Raw genomic sequence first — 17940 nt, 5'->3', positions numbered from 1 at the left:
CCACTGCATCCAATGAAGAGTAGAGGTTCTCCTTCTCCCTCCTTTTGCTATAATTTTTTTTAAAAAAACATTTTTATTTTATTACAGAAGCTGAAAGGTTAAGTTCTGACTGAGTTTTCAAGTCTCAACTTTTTTTTCTGCATAACCTAATGACATCCTTAAACACTTCCTGAGTTGTCAGTCCATTTTCCCCTTTTCCCACAAAAGCTCCATGGGCAGCCAGGCCAGTCATTTTCCTCACTAGCTCATCTTTTGCCACACTGCAACAGGCAGCTCCTTCCCCCTTAAGATTACTTTCTTGAAATGCGTTCATTCTTCCTGGAACCCGTTTGTTTTTAAGGGCTGTTTCCCTTAAAAAATCAGTACCTGATTTGGTACTAACCCAAATCAGCATCCTGAACAGGCCAAAGTCTGCCCCTCCTAATTCCAGTGTAGAGGTTTTGTTGCTGCCCCTCCTTCTTTCTCAGAACACTGAAAACTTGATTATTCCATGGTCACTGTGCCCCAGGCAGCCTCTGAGCCCCACATCTGCCCCCAGCCCTTCTCTGTTTATGAACAGCAGCAGACAGAGCTTTCCTTGGCAGTGGGAGTGTTACCAAAGATTCGGTAAACCAGAAAACTCTTTTTAGCCCCAATATAGCATTAAGAAGCAGCATTCTTTATTCTGCTGGATGCACGGGGGATAGCTCCTCTCAAAGCCATGCAGGCTGAGTACAGGAAAGTTTCTGTTTATTTTCTGTATTTTGCTCACATATTCATTGATTCTCCTGGAATAAACATACAGATGATAATCATTTCCCCAAAATAATTAAGGTATTCCCCCTCCCCTTTACCCATGTGTTTTTCTGCCCTGGGGGTCTCTCTGGTGGTCCCAGGTGCTCGTGGACCCCAATGTTCCAGTGGGTCTGGCTGAGCTGGCAGGACACTGAGGCTGCTGAACTTCCAGTTCCCCTTCTCACACCATGGGCCTTGTGTGGTTTCCATAGGCCTGGGGATGTGGAGAACAAGCTCCAGGTGTCAGCTCAGCTGGTGGAGACAATTGATCATCTGTTAACATGAGGTCACATAGTGGGCAATGACATCACAGAGTGGGGTATGTGAGGTCATTGATCAGCTATGGCATCATAGACTGCCTCTGTGACATCAGAGACCAGCTGTGTGACATTAGAGAATGGGCTGTGACATCCCAGAGGGGCTGTGTGACATCCCAGAGGGGCTGTGTGACATCCCAGCAGGGCTGTGTCAGGTCACTGGGTTGGTCACTCCACCCCAGCTCCCCCTCACAGTTTCTCCCAACAAGTCCAATGCTGTCCATGCCCAGTGGGGTCCCTGTCCCCCGGGATCCCCCTGGCCCACCTGGAGCCACAGCCTCCACCAAAGGATGTTCCACAGGATCCACCCCAGAGCCTGACATGGGGACAAGGGGCCAGGGCTGTGTGACCAGGACATCAAGGACAGGGATTATCCAGGTCACTGTGGCCTGGCTTGGGTTGCCCAGGGCAGGAAAGATGTCTGGCAGCTGGAGCAGGGTCTGGGAAGGGCCTCCAAGGTGGGGCTGGAGCCCCTGGGCTGTGAGCAGAGGCTGAAGGAGCTGGGCTTGTCCAGCCCAGAGCAGGGAAGGCTGAGGGGCTCCTCATCCCAGCCTGGCAGTGCCAGCGAGGAGGGGATGGAGAAACAGAGCCAGGCTCTTCACCGGGGGCCTGGTGGGAGACAAAAGCCAATGGGTGGAAGGGGAAAGAGGGGAGATCAGCCAGGACAGGAGGAGATGAAATGAGTCAGGCTGGTTTCAGCATTTCCTCAGCACCAAGAGCAGCCTGACCTCCCTTCTCCATCCACCACTGACAGCTTTGCAAATCAGGAATTGTTGGAGCTGTAGCGCCTACTCCAGGATGAGCATCCTGATACAAGAACTAAATTGTGCTTATATCTATCTCAGAACAACATTTGTCTGAAATTAATTTTATTATGGAAATCACTTCTGGATGGTTGAACTCATCAGATGCTGCTGGGATGTTGCACATAGCTCAGGGAAGAGAGTAATTGTTATTAAACTGTGTCCTGTTCAAGTATGGTCTGTTGGCCATGAAGAGAAACTTTCTGTGCTTCTGAGTCTCACCAGTTCTGGGTCCTTCAAAGGAGACAAACCTGATGAGTTGTGGTTCCCACCCCAGTGGCTGCACTTGGACCTTGCTCCATCCCCAGAGCAGAGCTCCCTTGTCCCAGAGAGTCCCTGGCAATGCAGGGATGAAGGAATGGGGGGGATCAGGGGAAGGGCAGAGCCAGGGAGAAGAATGACTTTTGCATTTAATGGAGCAGTTCCTTCCCTTGGCTTTGTTGGCTGACAAGAAATGAACATCCCTCTGTGTCTCGGGCAGCCCCTTCTGCAAGGAAAGCAGGTGGGTGTTGGAGCCAAGGAGCTGAAAGCTGCAGGTGCAGCCTGGGCTGGAGGGAGCTCAGATTTGCACAAGGCTGCTCTGAGTGCCAGGGCTTGGATGGGGGAAATGGTGGGCTGGGGGTAGGGACAGAGTCTGATTGATTGTCAGCCATGAAGGGTCTTGATTTTCATATCCATTCAAACTGCATGAGGAGGTGATTGGATTCAATGTCAATTGGAGATTGAACATATCATTGCATTAACAGGAAAAAAAACCTAAACAGGACCTAAAAAATGTTTTCTCACTGTCTTTTTAAAAAGAATCCATTCAGTTTGAATGCACTACTGAAATCTGTCTAATTAGCCACAAATGATTTGAAATTTGAAATCAAATTATTCCCAGAGGCTTGGCTTGTTCAGGTGTTCTGAATGTTCATGAGCCCTGGGACACTGAATTCCTGCACTGAAGAGCTGAAGGCTGAACAAGCCTCTGGAGCAGTGAAATTCAGCAGCAGCCTCCAAGTTGCTGAGGATGTCAGCAGCCCCCACTGAGGCCATCCCTGCCCAGAGACCGTGGGGGAATGGGCAGACAAGGAGAGCGTCCCTGGGGCTGGGGCAGCACAACTCAGAGGCACCAGTGGCTCCAGCTGGGCAATGGAGTGTGGAATGTGGCTGGGAAAGCCCTGCCTGGGCTGGGCCAAGCAGCACAGACAAGCCCTGACCCCCATCCCCCAAACAACTCTCTCAATGAGACATTTGAAAGGAATTTACAGTTGTTTGTGTCCTCTCAGTTGGATGTGCTGGAGAAATACCAACAAGGGATTGTCAGGAGCTCAAAGCAACAAAACAGACTTTACTGGCAAATTTAGAAAATCAGAGAAACTTTGGCAAAAGGTTTAATACAACATTCAATCAACACAAAACACTTCTCAAAGCATCAACTTGGCCCATTCAACTTCACAAACTCATAGCTTGTTCAATTTTAAAATAATCAGAATTTGCAAGGGGACAAAAATAGAAGAAGACACAGGAAGAGAGAGAAATGTGATATAGAGAAGCACACACACAGCTACCAACTCCTGGATTCCAGCAGAGTTCAGATGGAAATTCCAAGAGGATCCAGGGTCAAGATGTGTGCTTGCCTTGTGGTCAGCCTTCAATACCCATTGGCCTCCCTGGGCCCTTCCCCCAGGTGGGGCTTGGGCTCATTTGGTCCTTCAGGAGCTGGGCTGGGGCTGCAGAGGTGGCTGTGGAGCATTGCCTGTGCTGTGCCAGGGACTGGCAGACACTGCTGGGCTGGGATAGAGGCTCTGGGGGGATTGGGGTTCCAGGGCAGGGCAGGGCTGGGGTTCCAGGGCAGGGCAAGGCTGGACCTGCCCCCTCCTCTCCCACACACATGAAATGTTTTGAGCCAACAATCTCCTCCAGGCTTTCACAACCGGCAGTGTTGGAGGTAAAATCCCAAATTTGGCCATGGGTGCCTGGATGAGGACAGTTCCTTTCCATAGGAAGGAAAGCACAGAGCCCCAGTGTTTGGAAGGCAAGTGACAGCCTCTCTAGTCCAAGGCCAGCCAGACTTGTTAGGAATGGCAGATTTTGTCTGGGAGCAGTCTTTGGATATAGGGAATTTGGAGGTGACTCTTTGTGTCTGTGTGCACACAGGAGTGCCTGTGCTGGGGAAATGTGGCAGAAATGCTGCTCTATGAGGGGTTTGAGTGCCTTGGATAGCTGAGTCAGTCAGGCCTGTAAGTAAGGTTACATCATAAAGAATAAGTTATATGGTGTTAAGAGCTTTTCTTGCTAAGTAAAGTTTAATATAAGCTAAGTTGAATATTGTTTAATGTTATTCTACCATTAAATCATTGAGTCATAGGTTGTATGTTAGGTTCTAGGAAAGCTGCAAAAGGCAGGCCTCAGATACAGCAGAATTGTGAACAGTGCTAAAGCAACAGTCATGAGATAGGTCAGCAGAAAAATTATTTAAACTGTAGAAAAGGCAAGGGCAAATAGAACAATAGCCTATGTATTAATGCTTGTCTGAATAGTTCTCTAAGTTGCAGAAAGTTTATCTAGCAACAGAGGCATTGCCCTGCGCCTCTGTCCCTGCAGGCTGTCGGCATCCCCCGGCTGCCCCACCTGGCTGGCTCCTTCCTTTGCTGACAGCTCTGCCTCCTGCCTGCCTCTGCCTGCCCACACAAAGCCTTGGGCTGCTCCAGGCTCCTCCTGGGGGTGTGTTGCACCACAGCCCTGCCCTGGCTGGGGCTGCTTTCCCCTGGTGTCCAGTCTGGACCTCCCCAGCTGCCTTTGGAGTTAATTCTTTCTTTCTCTGGCTGTTCTTTACTATGTCAAAAGGATCCACCATCTCTGAAACCACCCTTCAATCTCTCCCAGGGCTCTCCTCTGATGTCCTCAGTCTCCACCCCACTGAGCACAGAGCTCCTGTGTCCCTATAGAGTGGTCAAGTGCTTGAGGCCAAGAACACATGGACAAGAGGGACAGTTCTTTTCTATAGGAAGGAAACCACAGGACCCCAGGGTTTGAAGGCAGATGAGAAGCAGTCACCAGAGGCCAAGGCCAGCGAGACCTGTCTGTCCTTGCAGTTTTTGTCTGAAAGCAACCTTTGGATATATGGGGAGTTTTGGGTGTGGAATTCCATTTCAGCCACGGGTTCCTGGACTGGAATGACAGTTCTCCATAGGAAGGAAAGGACAGAGCCCCAGTGTTCCAAAGGCTGATTAGAGGCAGCCCCAGGGAGGCCAAGACAGCCAGATCTGTTGTCAGGGAAGAATCCTTGGAGACACAGAATTTGGGAGGCCAAACCCCACTTTTATCTATTGGGCTCTGGACAAGAAGGACAGTTCTTTTCCATAGGAAGGAAAGTGCAGAACCCCAGTGCTTCAAAGGGAGATGTGAGCTGGCCCTTAGCAAGCCGAGGGAACCTAGATAGTCCTGGAAGCTTTTGTCTGGAGCTGTCCTTGGATTTAAGGAATTCTGGAGGCGAATTCTCAGTTTTGGCCATGGATGCCTGGACTTGAAAGATGTTTTTTCCCATGAGAAGAAAAGCACATGCCCCCGGTGTTTTGAAGGCAGATGAGAGGTGTCCCCCAAGAGGCCAAGCCAGCCAGAGCTGTCTGTCCCTCCAGGTGACATATGGGAATAATCCTTGGATATAATCAAATTTGGAGGAGGAATCCCAATTTCAGCCATGAACCCCTGGAGGAGAAGGACAGTTCTTTTCCACAGGAAGGAAATCACACAACTGCAGGGTTTCAGGGGCTGATGAGAAGCAACCCTCAATATGCCAAGGTCAGCTGAACCAGTCAGGCAGTCCCCAGGAAGCCCAGCCAGCCAGACCTGTTCCATGTTCTTGGATCCTTGGGGCCCTGCAGCATCACTATTGCCCCATAGTTCCATGAGGTCCTGTAGGATCACAACAGGTCTTTGTTTCCATGAGGCCCAGTGATATAGCAATGGTCTCCTTGGCTCCACAGTGGCACAATGGCCCCTTGCTTCCATGAGGCCTTGCAGTGTCAAAATGGTTTCCTTGTTTCCATGGGACTGAGAATGCCACAATGGCCCCTTGGTTCCATGAGGGTGCAGAGTCTCAAACTGGCCCCTTGTTTCTATTGGGTTCCTCAGGGTCACAATGGCCCCTTGGTTCCACCAGGCCTGGATGTGTCACAATGGTCCCTTGCTTCCATGAGTCTTTGCAGTGTCACAGTGGCTGCTTTGGTTATACAAGACCCTGTGGTGTCACAGTGGCCCCTTGGTTCCAGTGGGTCCTGAAGTGTCATAATTGTCTCCATGGTTAAATGAGGCCCCACAATGTCACAATGGACTTTTGGTTCCATGAGCTTTTGTACTGCCCACAACAGCCAACAACAGTCTCCTTGGTTCCACGGTGTAACAATGGGCCCTTGGTTCCATGGGGACTCACAGTGTCAGAAGGGGCTCCTTGGTTCCATGAGGCCCTGCAGAGCCCCTTGATTCAACGAAGCCTCAAAGTGTCATAATGGCCTCCAGGATTCCATGAGGCCCTGCAATATCACAATGGACCTTTGGTTCCATGTGTTCCAGCACTGTTCCATGAATCCCTAGTTCTATGGGGCCCTGTAGTGTCACAATGGACTCCTTGGTGCCACACAGTGCCACACAGTGCCACAACTGCCCCTTGGCCTGCCAAGACTCCATAGTGTTACAATGGTCCCTTGCTTTCATGAGGCCTTGTAGTATCATAATGGTCCCCTGGTTCATGAGGCCTTTGGTGTCACCATGGTCTCCATGATTCCATAAGGCCTCGCAGTGTCACAACAGACCATTGGTTTCACTGAGCCCCACAGTGTCACTGTGGTCCCCTTGGCTCCAAGAGGCTCTGAAGTGCCACAAAGGCCCTTTGGTTCCATGAGGCCCCAGACTGTCACAATGGACCTTTGGTTCCATGAGGCCCCAGACTGTTACAATGGTATCCTTGGCTCCATTGGACCCTTCATCCCATGGAGACCCACAGGGATCACTGCAGTCCCCTTGGTTCCATGAGGCCCTGCCATGCTATAATGGCCCCTTGGTTCCAGTGGGTCCCAAAGAGTCGGAACAGTCTCCATTCCTCCATTAGGCCCCACAAAGTCACTGTGTCCCCCTTGCTTCCACAGGGCCCCACAGTGGAACAATGGACTCTCGGTTCCATGAGGTTCCTCAGTCACAATTGTCTCCTTGGATCCACAGTGTCACAGTGGCCCCTTGGCTCCATGTGGCCACGCTGTGACACAATGGCTCATGGTTCCATGAGGCCAAACAGTTTTAACAACGGACCCTTGGTTCCATGAGGCCTTGCTGTGTCACAATGGACTTCTGGTTCCATGAGCTTTCACACTGCCCACAGCAGTCTCCTTGGTTCTGCAGGGTCACCATGGACCATTTGTTCCATGAGGTTCCATAGTAGAACATGGTCACCTTGGTTCCATGAGGTTCTGCAGTGCCACAATGGACCCATGGTTCCACCAGGCCTGGCTGTGTCAGAATGTCCCTGTGGTTCCCAGAGGTTTCTCAGTGTCACAATGATCTCCTTGGATCTGCAGTATCACAATGGACCCTTGGTTCAATGTGGCCCCAATGTGCCAAAACGGATTTTGGTTCCATGGGGTTCCATGGTGTCACAATGGACCCTTTGTTTCATGAGTTTGGTTCTGTGAGGCCTCGCAACAATCAAATAGCCGAAATATCAGAATAAGACTCATTAACACTAATTTGCTGTTTAAGAGGGTATCATTTATTCAGGCCTGAGGTCTAGTGAAGGATAACTTCTAATGCTATGTGGACATGTAACTCTACCAGCATCACTAAATGTGTATTACAATTTACCCATTACCATAAAATCCACACCAAGTTCCCAGTTTCAGTCCTTCTTTTTTCTGCCATTACTTTCTTGAGCCAGATGTCTTCTTGTCTTCCAACCATCCTTGCTGGGAAAGCAGCCCCTGCATGGCTTGTTCCTGTGCTGAAAGTTCACAGGCACAGTAAAAATGAAATTAACCCTTTAGATATCAAACCCAAGGCTTTGTGTGGGCAGGCAGAGGCAGGCAGGAGGCAGAGCTGTCAGCAAAGGAAGGAGCCAGCCAGGTGGGGCAGCCGGGGGATGCCAACAGCCTGCAGGGACAGAGGCGCAGGGCAGGAACACCGTAGGACAGCCTGGGCTGCACAGGGCACAGGGATGGGCAGCAGCTGCAAGACAGCCCTGACAGAGCCAACTTGGGCAGCACTTTGGCCATGGCAGACACTAAGAGCACCAAAGCCCCAGAGGGTCATTAAAGCCCTTGTGCTGTGTGTGTGCTGCTGAGCTGGGCCGGGCTCCTGGCCCAGAGGCAGCTCCTGGCAAGGGCAGCAGAGCTGCAGAGAGACAGCTCTGGCCAGGAGCAGCTCCTGTGCACAGCCCAGCAGGGCTGGGGCACTCCCAGGGCCCCTCAGGGACACCAGCAGGGCACAGACAGAGCTCCCAGGGGTTCAGCACTGGCAGGGGCTGTGGCATGTCCCAGAAGGGGCTGTGTCACAGCAGCTCCTCTGTGGCTGTGTCATGGAGGCACAGAGCAGCTGTGATGTCAGCAAGGGGCTGTGTGACAGCACAGAGTGGGCTGTGTGAGGTCACAGATTGGGCTCTGACATCACAGAGTTTGTTGTGTGAGGTCACTGAGCAGCTACAGCATCATAGAGAGACTCTGAGACCTCACAGAGCAGGCTGTGACGTCATGGCATGGCTGTATGACACCACGGAGCAGGTTGTGAGGTCAAAGTGTGTGCTGTGACATTACAGAGTGTCAGTATGACATCACAGAGAGGGTTTTGTGGCATCACTGAGGGGGTTGTGAAATCACAGAGATGGCTGTGACATCATAGAGTAGGATGAGGGGCCATAGATCAGACTTTGCCATAATAGAATGTAGCTCTGTGACATCAGAGAGTGGGTTGTGACATCACAGGGAGGCTGTGTGACATCACAGGGGCTGTGTGAGGTTCCTGGGGAGGTCACTCTGCCCCGGCCCCCTCACAGTTCCCCCCAGAGCAGTCCAACCCTGATCGTGCACAGCAGGGTCCCTGGTCCCCCCGGGTCCCCCCGCCCCTGGCGCCGCAGCCTCCCCCAGAGGATGTTCCACGAGATCGACCCCAGAGCCTGACACGGGGACGGGGGGCCGGGGCCCTGGGGGTGGCACAGGGGGACAGTGACCCCCCGGCAGCGTCCCCGTGTCCCCCAGGGCCAGAGCCTGGCCCAGGGCTCCTTCACCCTGGTACCAACGAGGCCTTGAGAGCGCTGAAAAAATCCCCAGCAAGGGAGCAGCAAAAACCAGATTTAATATTAAGCAACAGCGGCACAAAGTTCCTTGGCAAGAGTCACTCTGCTCCTGACTGGACACTTCAGGCACAGTAGGGAAACAAAGCAACAACAAAACCAAAGAAAATCCAGGCAATCAAACCAGAAATGAACCAAGAACTGTCTCTGTGTGTGTGTATGACAAAAGGACAGTGAGAGCAAGGATAAAAGGAATACCGCCCAAAAGCTTAACAGAACTCAAACTTAACAGGACTTAAATTGTACCTTAATCTTAACTGATACCTTCAATTTCACAATTTAGCAAAAAACAGCATTTAGCAGGATTTAATCGAACTTATAACCTATGACTTTGCAATTTAACAGAGGAGTAACATTTAACAGTATTTAATTCAGCTTATAACTTATATTAAACATAACAACTTAGGAAAACAACAACTCTTAGCAGTGTTTAACTTCACTTAGACCTCGTGACTTAACCTTACCTACAGGCAATGTAGCTACAGTTAAGTCATCCTGGTCACACTTAGCATCAACAGCTTTCTTTGGCAGGGTGAGAACAGGGATGTTGTGCCACTGAGGGAACAAAACCAGTTCCCAGGGCTGCTCCTACAGAAAGCAGGAGCTGGTTGGGCAGCAGCAGTGCCTGGAGCAGACAGTGTTTGTGATGAGCTGCAGAGGAGCTGAGCCCAGGGGCTGTTGGCCAAGGCCGAGCCCTAAGGAGCATTTCTCATCTGGCAGGGTGGCCTGAGAAGGGGAGGGGGAAATGCAGCAGCACAGGGCCCATGGAACCAAGGGACCTTTGTGACACTGTGGGGCCCTGTGACACCAAGGGACCATTGTGACACTGTGGGGCCCTGTGACACCAAGGGACCATTGTGACACTGTGAGGGCCCGTCAAACCAGGGGTCCATTGTGACACTGTGGGGCCTCATGGAACTGTGGAGACCATTGTCACACTTTGGGGTATCATGGAACCAAGGGGCCATTGTGACACTGCGAGACCTCATGGTCTCACAATGGTGCCAAGGGTCCACTGTGACATTGCAAGACCTCATGGAACCATGGAGACACCACTGAGACACTTCACAGCCTCATGCAACCACAGGGCCATTGTGACACTGTGGGGCCCCCTGGCACCAAGGAGACCATTGTGACACTGAGGGGACTCATGGAATCACGGAGACCATTGTGGTGCTATGTCGTCTAATGGAATAGGGAAAGCATTGTGACACTGTGAGGCCTCATGGAACCAGTGAGACCATTGTGCCCCTGGGGGTCCCCACAGATCCAAGAGGATCATTGTGATACTGTGGGGCCCCATGAAACCAAGAGGCCTTTGTGACACTGCAGGGCTGCATGGAACCAAAGGTCCATTGTGACATTGCAGGTCCTGATGTCATCAATGGTCCATTGTGACACTGTGGAGCCAAAGGAGACCATTGTGACACCACAAACCCCCAGGGTCTAAAGGTCCCTTGTGACATTGCAGGGCTCATGGAACAGAGGAGTCCCGTGACATTGTGGGACCTGTGGAACCACGGAGACAATTGTGACACTGCAGGGCCTCATGGGATCCTTGGAACCATTGTGAAACTTGGGGCCTTCTGGAACCAAGGAGCCATTGTGACATTGTGGGACCCCATTGAACCCAGGGTCCATTGTGACACTGCTGGACCCCATGGACTCAAAGCACCACTAGGACACTGTGGGGCCCCATGGAACCAAGGGGACCATGGTGACACTGCAGGACCTCATAAAAGCAAGGGAACACGGAACAGGTCTGGCTGGTTTGGCCTCCCATGTCAGACTGGTCCAATTGAAATTGGCATATTGAAGGTCTCTTCTCATCTGCTATTGAAACACTGGGGCTCTGTGCTTTCCTTCCTATGGAAAAGAACTCTCCTTCTCCGCCAGGTACCCATGGCCAGAATTGGGATTTCACCTCCTAATTTCCTTATACACAGGGATTGTTCCTGTAGGAATATTGCCAGGACAAGTCTGGTTGGAAATGGTTTTACAAGGGTCACCTCCCATCTATCCCCAAAACATTGTGGAAGGCTCCATGGTCTCCTTCCTATGGAAAAGAATTGTCCTGCTTCTCCAGATGCCCATGTCTGAGACTGGGCTTCCACCTCTAAAGTTCCCTATATCCAAAGACTGCTTCCAGACAAAATCTGCCATTATGGACAAGTCTGGATGGCCTTGGCCTAGTGAGGCTCTCACCTGCCTTCCAAACACTGGAGCTCTGTTCTTTCCTTCCTATGGAAAACAACTGGCCTTCTTGTCTAGGTGTCCATGGCCAGAATTGGGGTTCCACATCCAACATTCTCTGTTGTGACAGACTGGAGGAGATTGTTGGCTCAAAACATTTCATGTGTGGGGGCAGAAGGGGCAGGTCCAGCCTTGCCCTGCCCTGGAACCCCAGCCCTGCCCTGCCCCGGAACCCCAATCCCCCCAGAGCCTCTATCCCAGCCGTGGCTGCCAGTCCCTGGCACAGCACAGGCAATGCTCCACAGCCACCTCTGCAGCCCCCAGCCCAGCTCCTGAGGGACCAAATGAGCCCAAGGCCCACCTGGGGGAAGGGCCCAGGGAGACCAAGGGGGTATTGAAGGCTGACCACAAGGCAAGCACACATCTTGCCCCTACCTCCTCTCGGAATTTCCATCTGAAATGTGCTGGAATCCAGGAGTTGGTAGCTGTGTGTGTGCTTCTCTAAATCTTATTTGTCTTTTTCTTATTCCCTCTTCTTGCAAAATTTGAGTAACTTAAAAGTGAACAGGCTTAGAGTTTGTGAAGTTGAATGAGCAAAGTTAATGTTATGAGAAGTGTTTCTTGTTAATTGAATGTCGTATTAAACCTTTAGCCAAAGTTTCTGTGATTTTCTAAAGTTGCCAGGAAAGTTCCTGTTTGGTTGTTTAGAGCTCCTGAGAATCTCTTGCTGATATTTCTCCAGTGCTTCCAACTCAGAGTACACAAACAATTGTAATTCCTTTTAAATGTCTCATTGAGAGAGTTATTTGGGGGATGGGAGTCAGGGCTTGTGTGTCCTGCTTGGCCCAGCCCAGGCAGGGCTTTCCCAGCCACGTTCCACACTCCATTGCCCAGCTGGAGCCACTGGTGCCTCTGAGTTGTGCTGCCCCAGCCCCAGGGACGCTCTCCTTGTCTGCCCATTCCCCCACGCTCTCTGGCAGGGATGGCCTCAGTGGGGGCTGCTGACATCCTCAGCAACTTGGAGGCTGCTGCTGAATTTCACTGCTCCAGAGGCTTGTTCAGCCTTCAGCTCTTCAGTGCAGGAATTCAGTGTCCCAGGGCTCATGAACATTCAGAACACCTGAACAAGCCAAGCCTCTGGGAATCATTTGATTTTAATTTTCAAATCATTTGTGGTTAAGTAGATCTCAATAGTGTACTGAAACTGAATGCATGATATTTAAAAAGACAGCGAGAAAAGATTTTTCAGGTCCTGTTTAGTTTTGTTTTCCCGTTAATTCATTGATATGTGCAGTCTCCAATTGACACTGAATCCAAGTGCCTCCTCATGCAGTTTGAATGGATATGAATACCAAGACCCTCCATGGCTGACAATCAATCAGACTCTGTCCCTACCCCCACCCCACCATTTCCCCCATCCAAGCCCTGGCACTCAGAGCAGCCTTGTGCAAATCTGAGCTCCCTCCAGCCCAGGCTGCACCTGCAGCTTTCACCTCCTTGGCTCCAAGTCCCCCCTGCTTTCCTTGGAGAAGGAGCTGCCCGAGACACAGAGGGATGTTGATTTCTTGTCAGCCAACAAAGCCAAGGGAAGGCACAGCTCCATCAAATGCAAAAGTCATTCTTCTCCCTGGCTGTGCCCTGCCCATGATCCCCCCAGCCTTTCCTGTTTCCTTCATCCCTGCATTGCCAGGGACTCTCTGGGATAAGGGAGCTCTGCTCTGGGGATGGAGGGAGGTGCAAGTGCCACCACTGGAGTGGGAGCCAACACTCATCAGGTTTGTGTCCTTTGGGGGTCAGGAACTGGTGGGACTCAGAGGCACAGAAAGTTTCTCTTCATGGCCAACAGACCATAGTTGAACAGGACACAATTTAATAACACTCACGCTCTTCCCTGAGCTATGTGCAATGTCCCAGCAGTGTCTGATGAGTCCACCATCCACAAGTGATTTACATACTAAAATTAATTTCAGATAAACATGGTTCTGTGATAGAAACACAATTAAGTTCTTGTATCAGGATGCTCGTCCTGGAGTGGGGGCAGAACACCTTCAACAATTCCTGATTTGCAAAGCTGTCAGTGGTGGGTGGAGAAGGGAGGTCAGGCTGCTCTGGTGCTGAGGAAATGCTGAAACCAGCCTGACTCATTTCATCTCCTCCTGTCCTGGCTGATCTCCCCTCTTTCCCCTTCCACCCATTGGCTTTTGTCTCCCACCAGGCCCCCGGTGAAGAGCCTGGCTCTGTGTTCCCCATCCCCTCCTCGCTGGCACTGCCAGGCTGGGATGAGGAGCCCCTCAGCCTTCCCTGCTCCGGGCTGGACAAGCCCAGCTCCCTCAGCCTCTGCTCACAGCCCAAGGGCTCCAGCCCCACCTTGGAGGCCCTTCCCAGACCCTGCTCCAGCTGCCAGACATCTTTCCTGCCCTGGGCAACCCAAACCAGGCCACAGTGATCTGGTGTCATGATCCATCCTTACAAACGGGTTTTGTGATTTTTCACGATCTCAGAGTGCAAAAGAACCGACATGGTACAAGGGGGTTTGCAGTGATAATCCAAACAAATGCACCTCTTTTGAAATAACCACAGCAAACATGCGTTGGGGAGGAAGCGGGGAAAAAAGGAAAAAATAAGGGACAAGCGGGAGGGAATGAATGGGTGTAGAGCTACCAAACGTGGAACAGCGAAGTTCTTCGATGTCCAGCCAATGGAGTTCACCAGGTCACGTCCGGGCAGATCTCAGAGGTGCAGTCCATCTGGACTCTAGTTATACTCTCTTTTGATGGGGGAAGGGGAATAGATCTAGAAACCGAATCAAAGGTAGTCTATTGTATCTTCAGGGGAAAGAATGGTATTTAGAGAAGGGTACACACACAGTCCATGTTCTCAGCAGTGGGCGAGAGCCATTGTCTTTGTGGTCCACTGCTCACACCTGCAACATCCATCTTGCTTTGGTCAGCTTGCCTCCCCCACACACCTCCCCCAGGTTGGGGGTCTCAGTCCCAGTCCTTGGAAAGTGTGAGAGGGGGCCCGTTGTTGTTATTCTAATTCTCTAGAGTCTCATAATGATATTCTCAGATTTCTAATGTCCATACCTCTTGGGTGTATTCTCATGGCCGCAGATCTTCACTGACTCCTTCTGCTGCATGGTGTTCTCTCTCAGATCAGGACACCTCCAAGGCACTCCCTGACTGGCTAACCCTCCCCCTTTTATCCCAGTCATCTTCATTGGTTACAGCTGCAGCCCAATTAAGGACATCACAGCTGCAGCCCATCAAGGACAACTGGGACCTCTGGGGCAAAGCCTCTATACAGATATTTAAATATATTTAAATACATTTCCTCTACTATAGGGGCCTTCTCACAGAGGGATTTCATGTCTCGGTTTTTCTCTGGTGAAGAGGCTTCTTACATCTCAGTTTGTCTGTCACGGTGATTGCAAACAAGCAAGAGGGGTCTTCTTTGGAGGACCACCCAAAACTCGAGAGAAGTCCAGCCAGAGGTGGGGGGGGGGAAAAATCCCAGAGCTATTGTTGCAAAAAGGGCAGAATGTGCTTCTCTTCTTTTCATGGAGCTCAGTGTAGCATACAGTAAACACACCTGTGAAACAATAGCTTAGCAATGCTCTCAGGCCTCAGGGCCCTTAGCATGTAACTTTCTCCTACAGGGCCAGAGATTTAAGACAGGGGGTCTTTTCTTCAGTGGTCCCCAATGACAATCGTGAGGCAGATAAGGGAAATTTCGGACAGTCTCACACCCAGTTGCTCCAGTTGTGTCTTTAGTCTCCTTAGCATGGTTCCAGTACCTTCCAGTTGATCCCAGTTGCTCCCAATGTGCCACATTTTCCTCCCAACATGGGCCCAGTAGCTCCCAGTACCCCCCAGTCAGGATGCATTCACACCTGCTGTAATCCCAGTGGCTCCCAGGATGATCCCAGTTTTACCCAGTCCCCTCCCCGCAGTGTGGTTCCAGTCACTCCCAGTATGACCCCAGTCATTCCCAGATCCTCCCAGTATGATTCCAGTCATGCCCAGAGTGACTCCTTGTCACTCCCAGTGTGGGCCCAGTTGCTCCCAGTCACCTCCAACATGGTTCCAGTCATAGCCAGCACCTTTCCAGTCACTCCCAGTCTGGTTCCAGTAGGATCCCAGTCATTCTCAGATACTCCTAATACTTTTCAAGTCACTCCCAGTATGATCCCACTCAGTTCCAGTATGACCCCAGCATGGGCACAGCTGCTCCCATTATCATCCAATGTGGTTCCAGTTGTTCCCATTTACCCCGACTGTGGTTTCAATCACTCCCAGCGTATTCCAGTTACTCCCAGCAGGTTCCCAGTTAGTCCCAATTGTCCTCAGTTGCTTCCAGCTTGATCCCAGTTGCTCACAGCCACTCCCAGTCACCCTCAGTGCAGTCCCAGTTGCTCCAAGTATGACCCAGTATGATCCCAGTTGCTCCCAGCATGGTTCCAGTTGCTCCCTGTTCCTCCCAGAGTGATAACAGTTGAAGCCTGTTGTCCCTTCTGTAGTCCCAGTCACTCCATAGATGATCCCAGTCCCTCCCAGCATGGTCCCAGTCATGCCCAGTTACCCCCAGTGTAGACTCAGTCACTTCCACTCACTCCCAGTTGCCCCCAGCATGGGGTCCCAGTTCTCCCCAGCAGGGTCCCCGTTGTTCCCAGTGTGTTCCCAGTCATCCCCAGTATGGTTACAGACACTCCCAGTACTTCCCAGTTGCCCTCAGCATGTCTGTGGTCATTCCCAGACACTCCCAGTGGTCCCAGTAAGGTGCTTGTTATCCCAGTATGATCTCAGTCATGCCCAATATATCCCAGTTGCCTCCAGCACGCATCCAGTCATTCCCAGTCCCTCCAGTTTGCTTGCAGCATGATCCCAGTTTCTCTCAGTTGCTCCCAGTAGCCCAAAGTGTGATCTCAGTTGTTCCCTTTCTACACCAATATGAGCCCAGTAACCTCCAGTATGATCCTTGTCACATTCCAGCACTCCCAGTATGGTCCCAGTATAATCCCAGTAACTTCCAATCACTCCCAGTATGGTCCCAGTTGCCTCCAGCTAGATCAACCCAGTCAGTCCCAGTATGATGCCATTTGCTCCCAGCATGCTCCCAGTTGCTCCCAGTCCCCCCCAGTATGGGGGATGATGTGCAGGGTGTGTTCCCAGTCACTGTCAGACGTTCCCAGTATTACTCCAGCCCTCCCAGTATGATCCAGAGATGATCCCAGTGTGCTCCCAGTCACTGCCAGTATGAACCAGTTGTGCCCCACATGGTTCCAGTTGCTCCCTTTCAGCCTCCCTTTTGTTCCAGTCACTCCCAGTCTCACCCAGTTCCTTCCAGCATATTCCAGGTCAGTCCCAGTTCCTTCCAGCCTGATCCCATTTGCTCCCAGCCACTCCCAGTCAGCCTCAGTGTAGCTGCACTCACTGCCAGTATGATCCCACCACTTCCAGCATGATCCCAGTTCATCCCAGTATAAGCCCAGTGCTTCCAATCATGCCCAGCATGCACCAGTGACTCCCAGTTCCTTCCAGCATGATGCCAGTTGCTCACAGCTGCTCCTGGTCACCCTCTCAATGATCCCTCTCGCTCCCAGTATATCCCATTTGCCCCCAGCATGGTCTCAATTGCCCCCTGCAGCCTCCCACTCACTCCCAGTATGATCCCAGTATGATCCCAGTACAGCCCAGTCCCTCCCAGAGACCCCACTCCTGGGATCCCCCACCCCTCTCTGTGTTCCTCCCTCCCAGATCTCCCGAGAGGAGCCCCAAGGGCTGGCAGTGCCCAGCCAGGGTCCCCAGCAAGGCCCAGTTTGGATGTGCAGCCCCCAGTTTGCCCAGTTTGCCTCTCCTTTGGCCCGGGCCGGGTTCCCCCCGCCCGCAGCGGCTGGGAGCAGCCGAGAGCCCCGCGCTGCCCATCCCGACCTGTCCCGGCTCCATCCCCGCTCCTGCCGCGGGCTGCGAGGGCTGCGGGAACGGGCACCAAGGGAGGGAGGGAAGGGCAGGGATGAAGGAGGAGAGCCAGAAGGGATGGAAGTAGGGGAAACAGGTGAGATTAGGGAAGAAGAGGAGGAGGAGGAGGAATGGAAGAGGAGGAGCGGGAGGAAGAGGAAGATGAGGGACAAAGGAGGATCAAGGAAAGGAGAAGGAACCATGAAGTTGAGCACTCCCTGAATTCGCTGCCCCCACCTGTGGGATCATCACCCCCCCCATCCCGCAGGTGCCCTGGGCAGGGGAGCTCTGCCCAGATACCCTGGGGGGTCCCTGGGTTGGGTTTGTTTTGGGGGGATGTTTGGAGAACGAAGAACTCCAAAGCTGAGCAGAAAAGGCCCCTTGGGGGGACACTGGGGGGTCCCGGTGGCGGCTGCCAGCAGAGGCAGCCTGGAGGAGCAGAGCCCTGTGTCCCCCAGGAGCCCAAAGTGGGGAGCCCAGAGAGGGGGGAGCGCCACCATTGGTGGGAGCCTCAAGAGCCTGGAGAGGGGCAGGGGGGACTCCTTGGAGCCCCTGCACCCCAAAGCAGAGAATAAAGG

General features: G+C 52.0%; 1 protein-coding gene across 1 annotated transcript in view; it reads left to right on the top strand.

Annotated features, from left to right (window-relative positions):
- The window catches only part of LOC139603513 (zinc finger protein 594-like), a gene marked incomplete at its 5' end in the record, with an annotated part of 428549 nt that overhangs the window by 375874 nt on the left and 34735 nt on the right, over window positions 1–17940 (top strand). Inside the window, 1 exon segment of the mRNA XM_071454476.1 lies at window positions 16722–16761. Coding sequence (XP_071310577.1) covers window positions 16722–16761 — 40 coding nt within the window.

This window comes from Agelaius tricolor, unplaced genomic scaffold (genome assembly GCF_023055355.1).
Source record: "Agelaius tricolor isolate 1412-34295 unplaced genomic scaffold, bAgeTri1.0.p SCAF_39, whole genome shotgun sequence".
Classification (NCBI taxonomy): domain Eukaryota; kingdom Metazoa; phylum Chordata; class Aves; order Passeriformes; family Icteridae; genus Agelaius; species Agelaius tricolor.
Note: the sequence above shows the minus strand (reverse complement) of the source record. Positions and strands in the feature narration are given on the sequence as shown.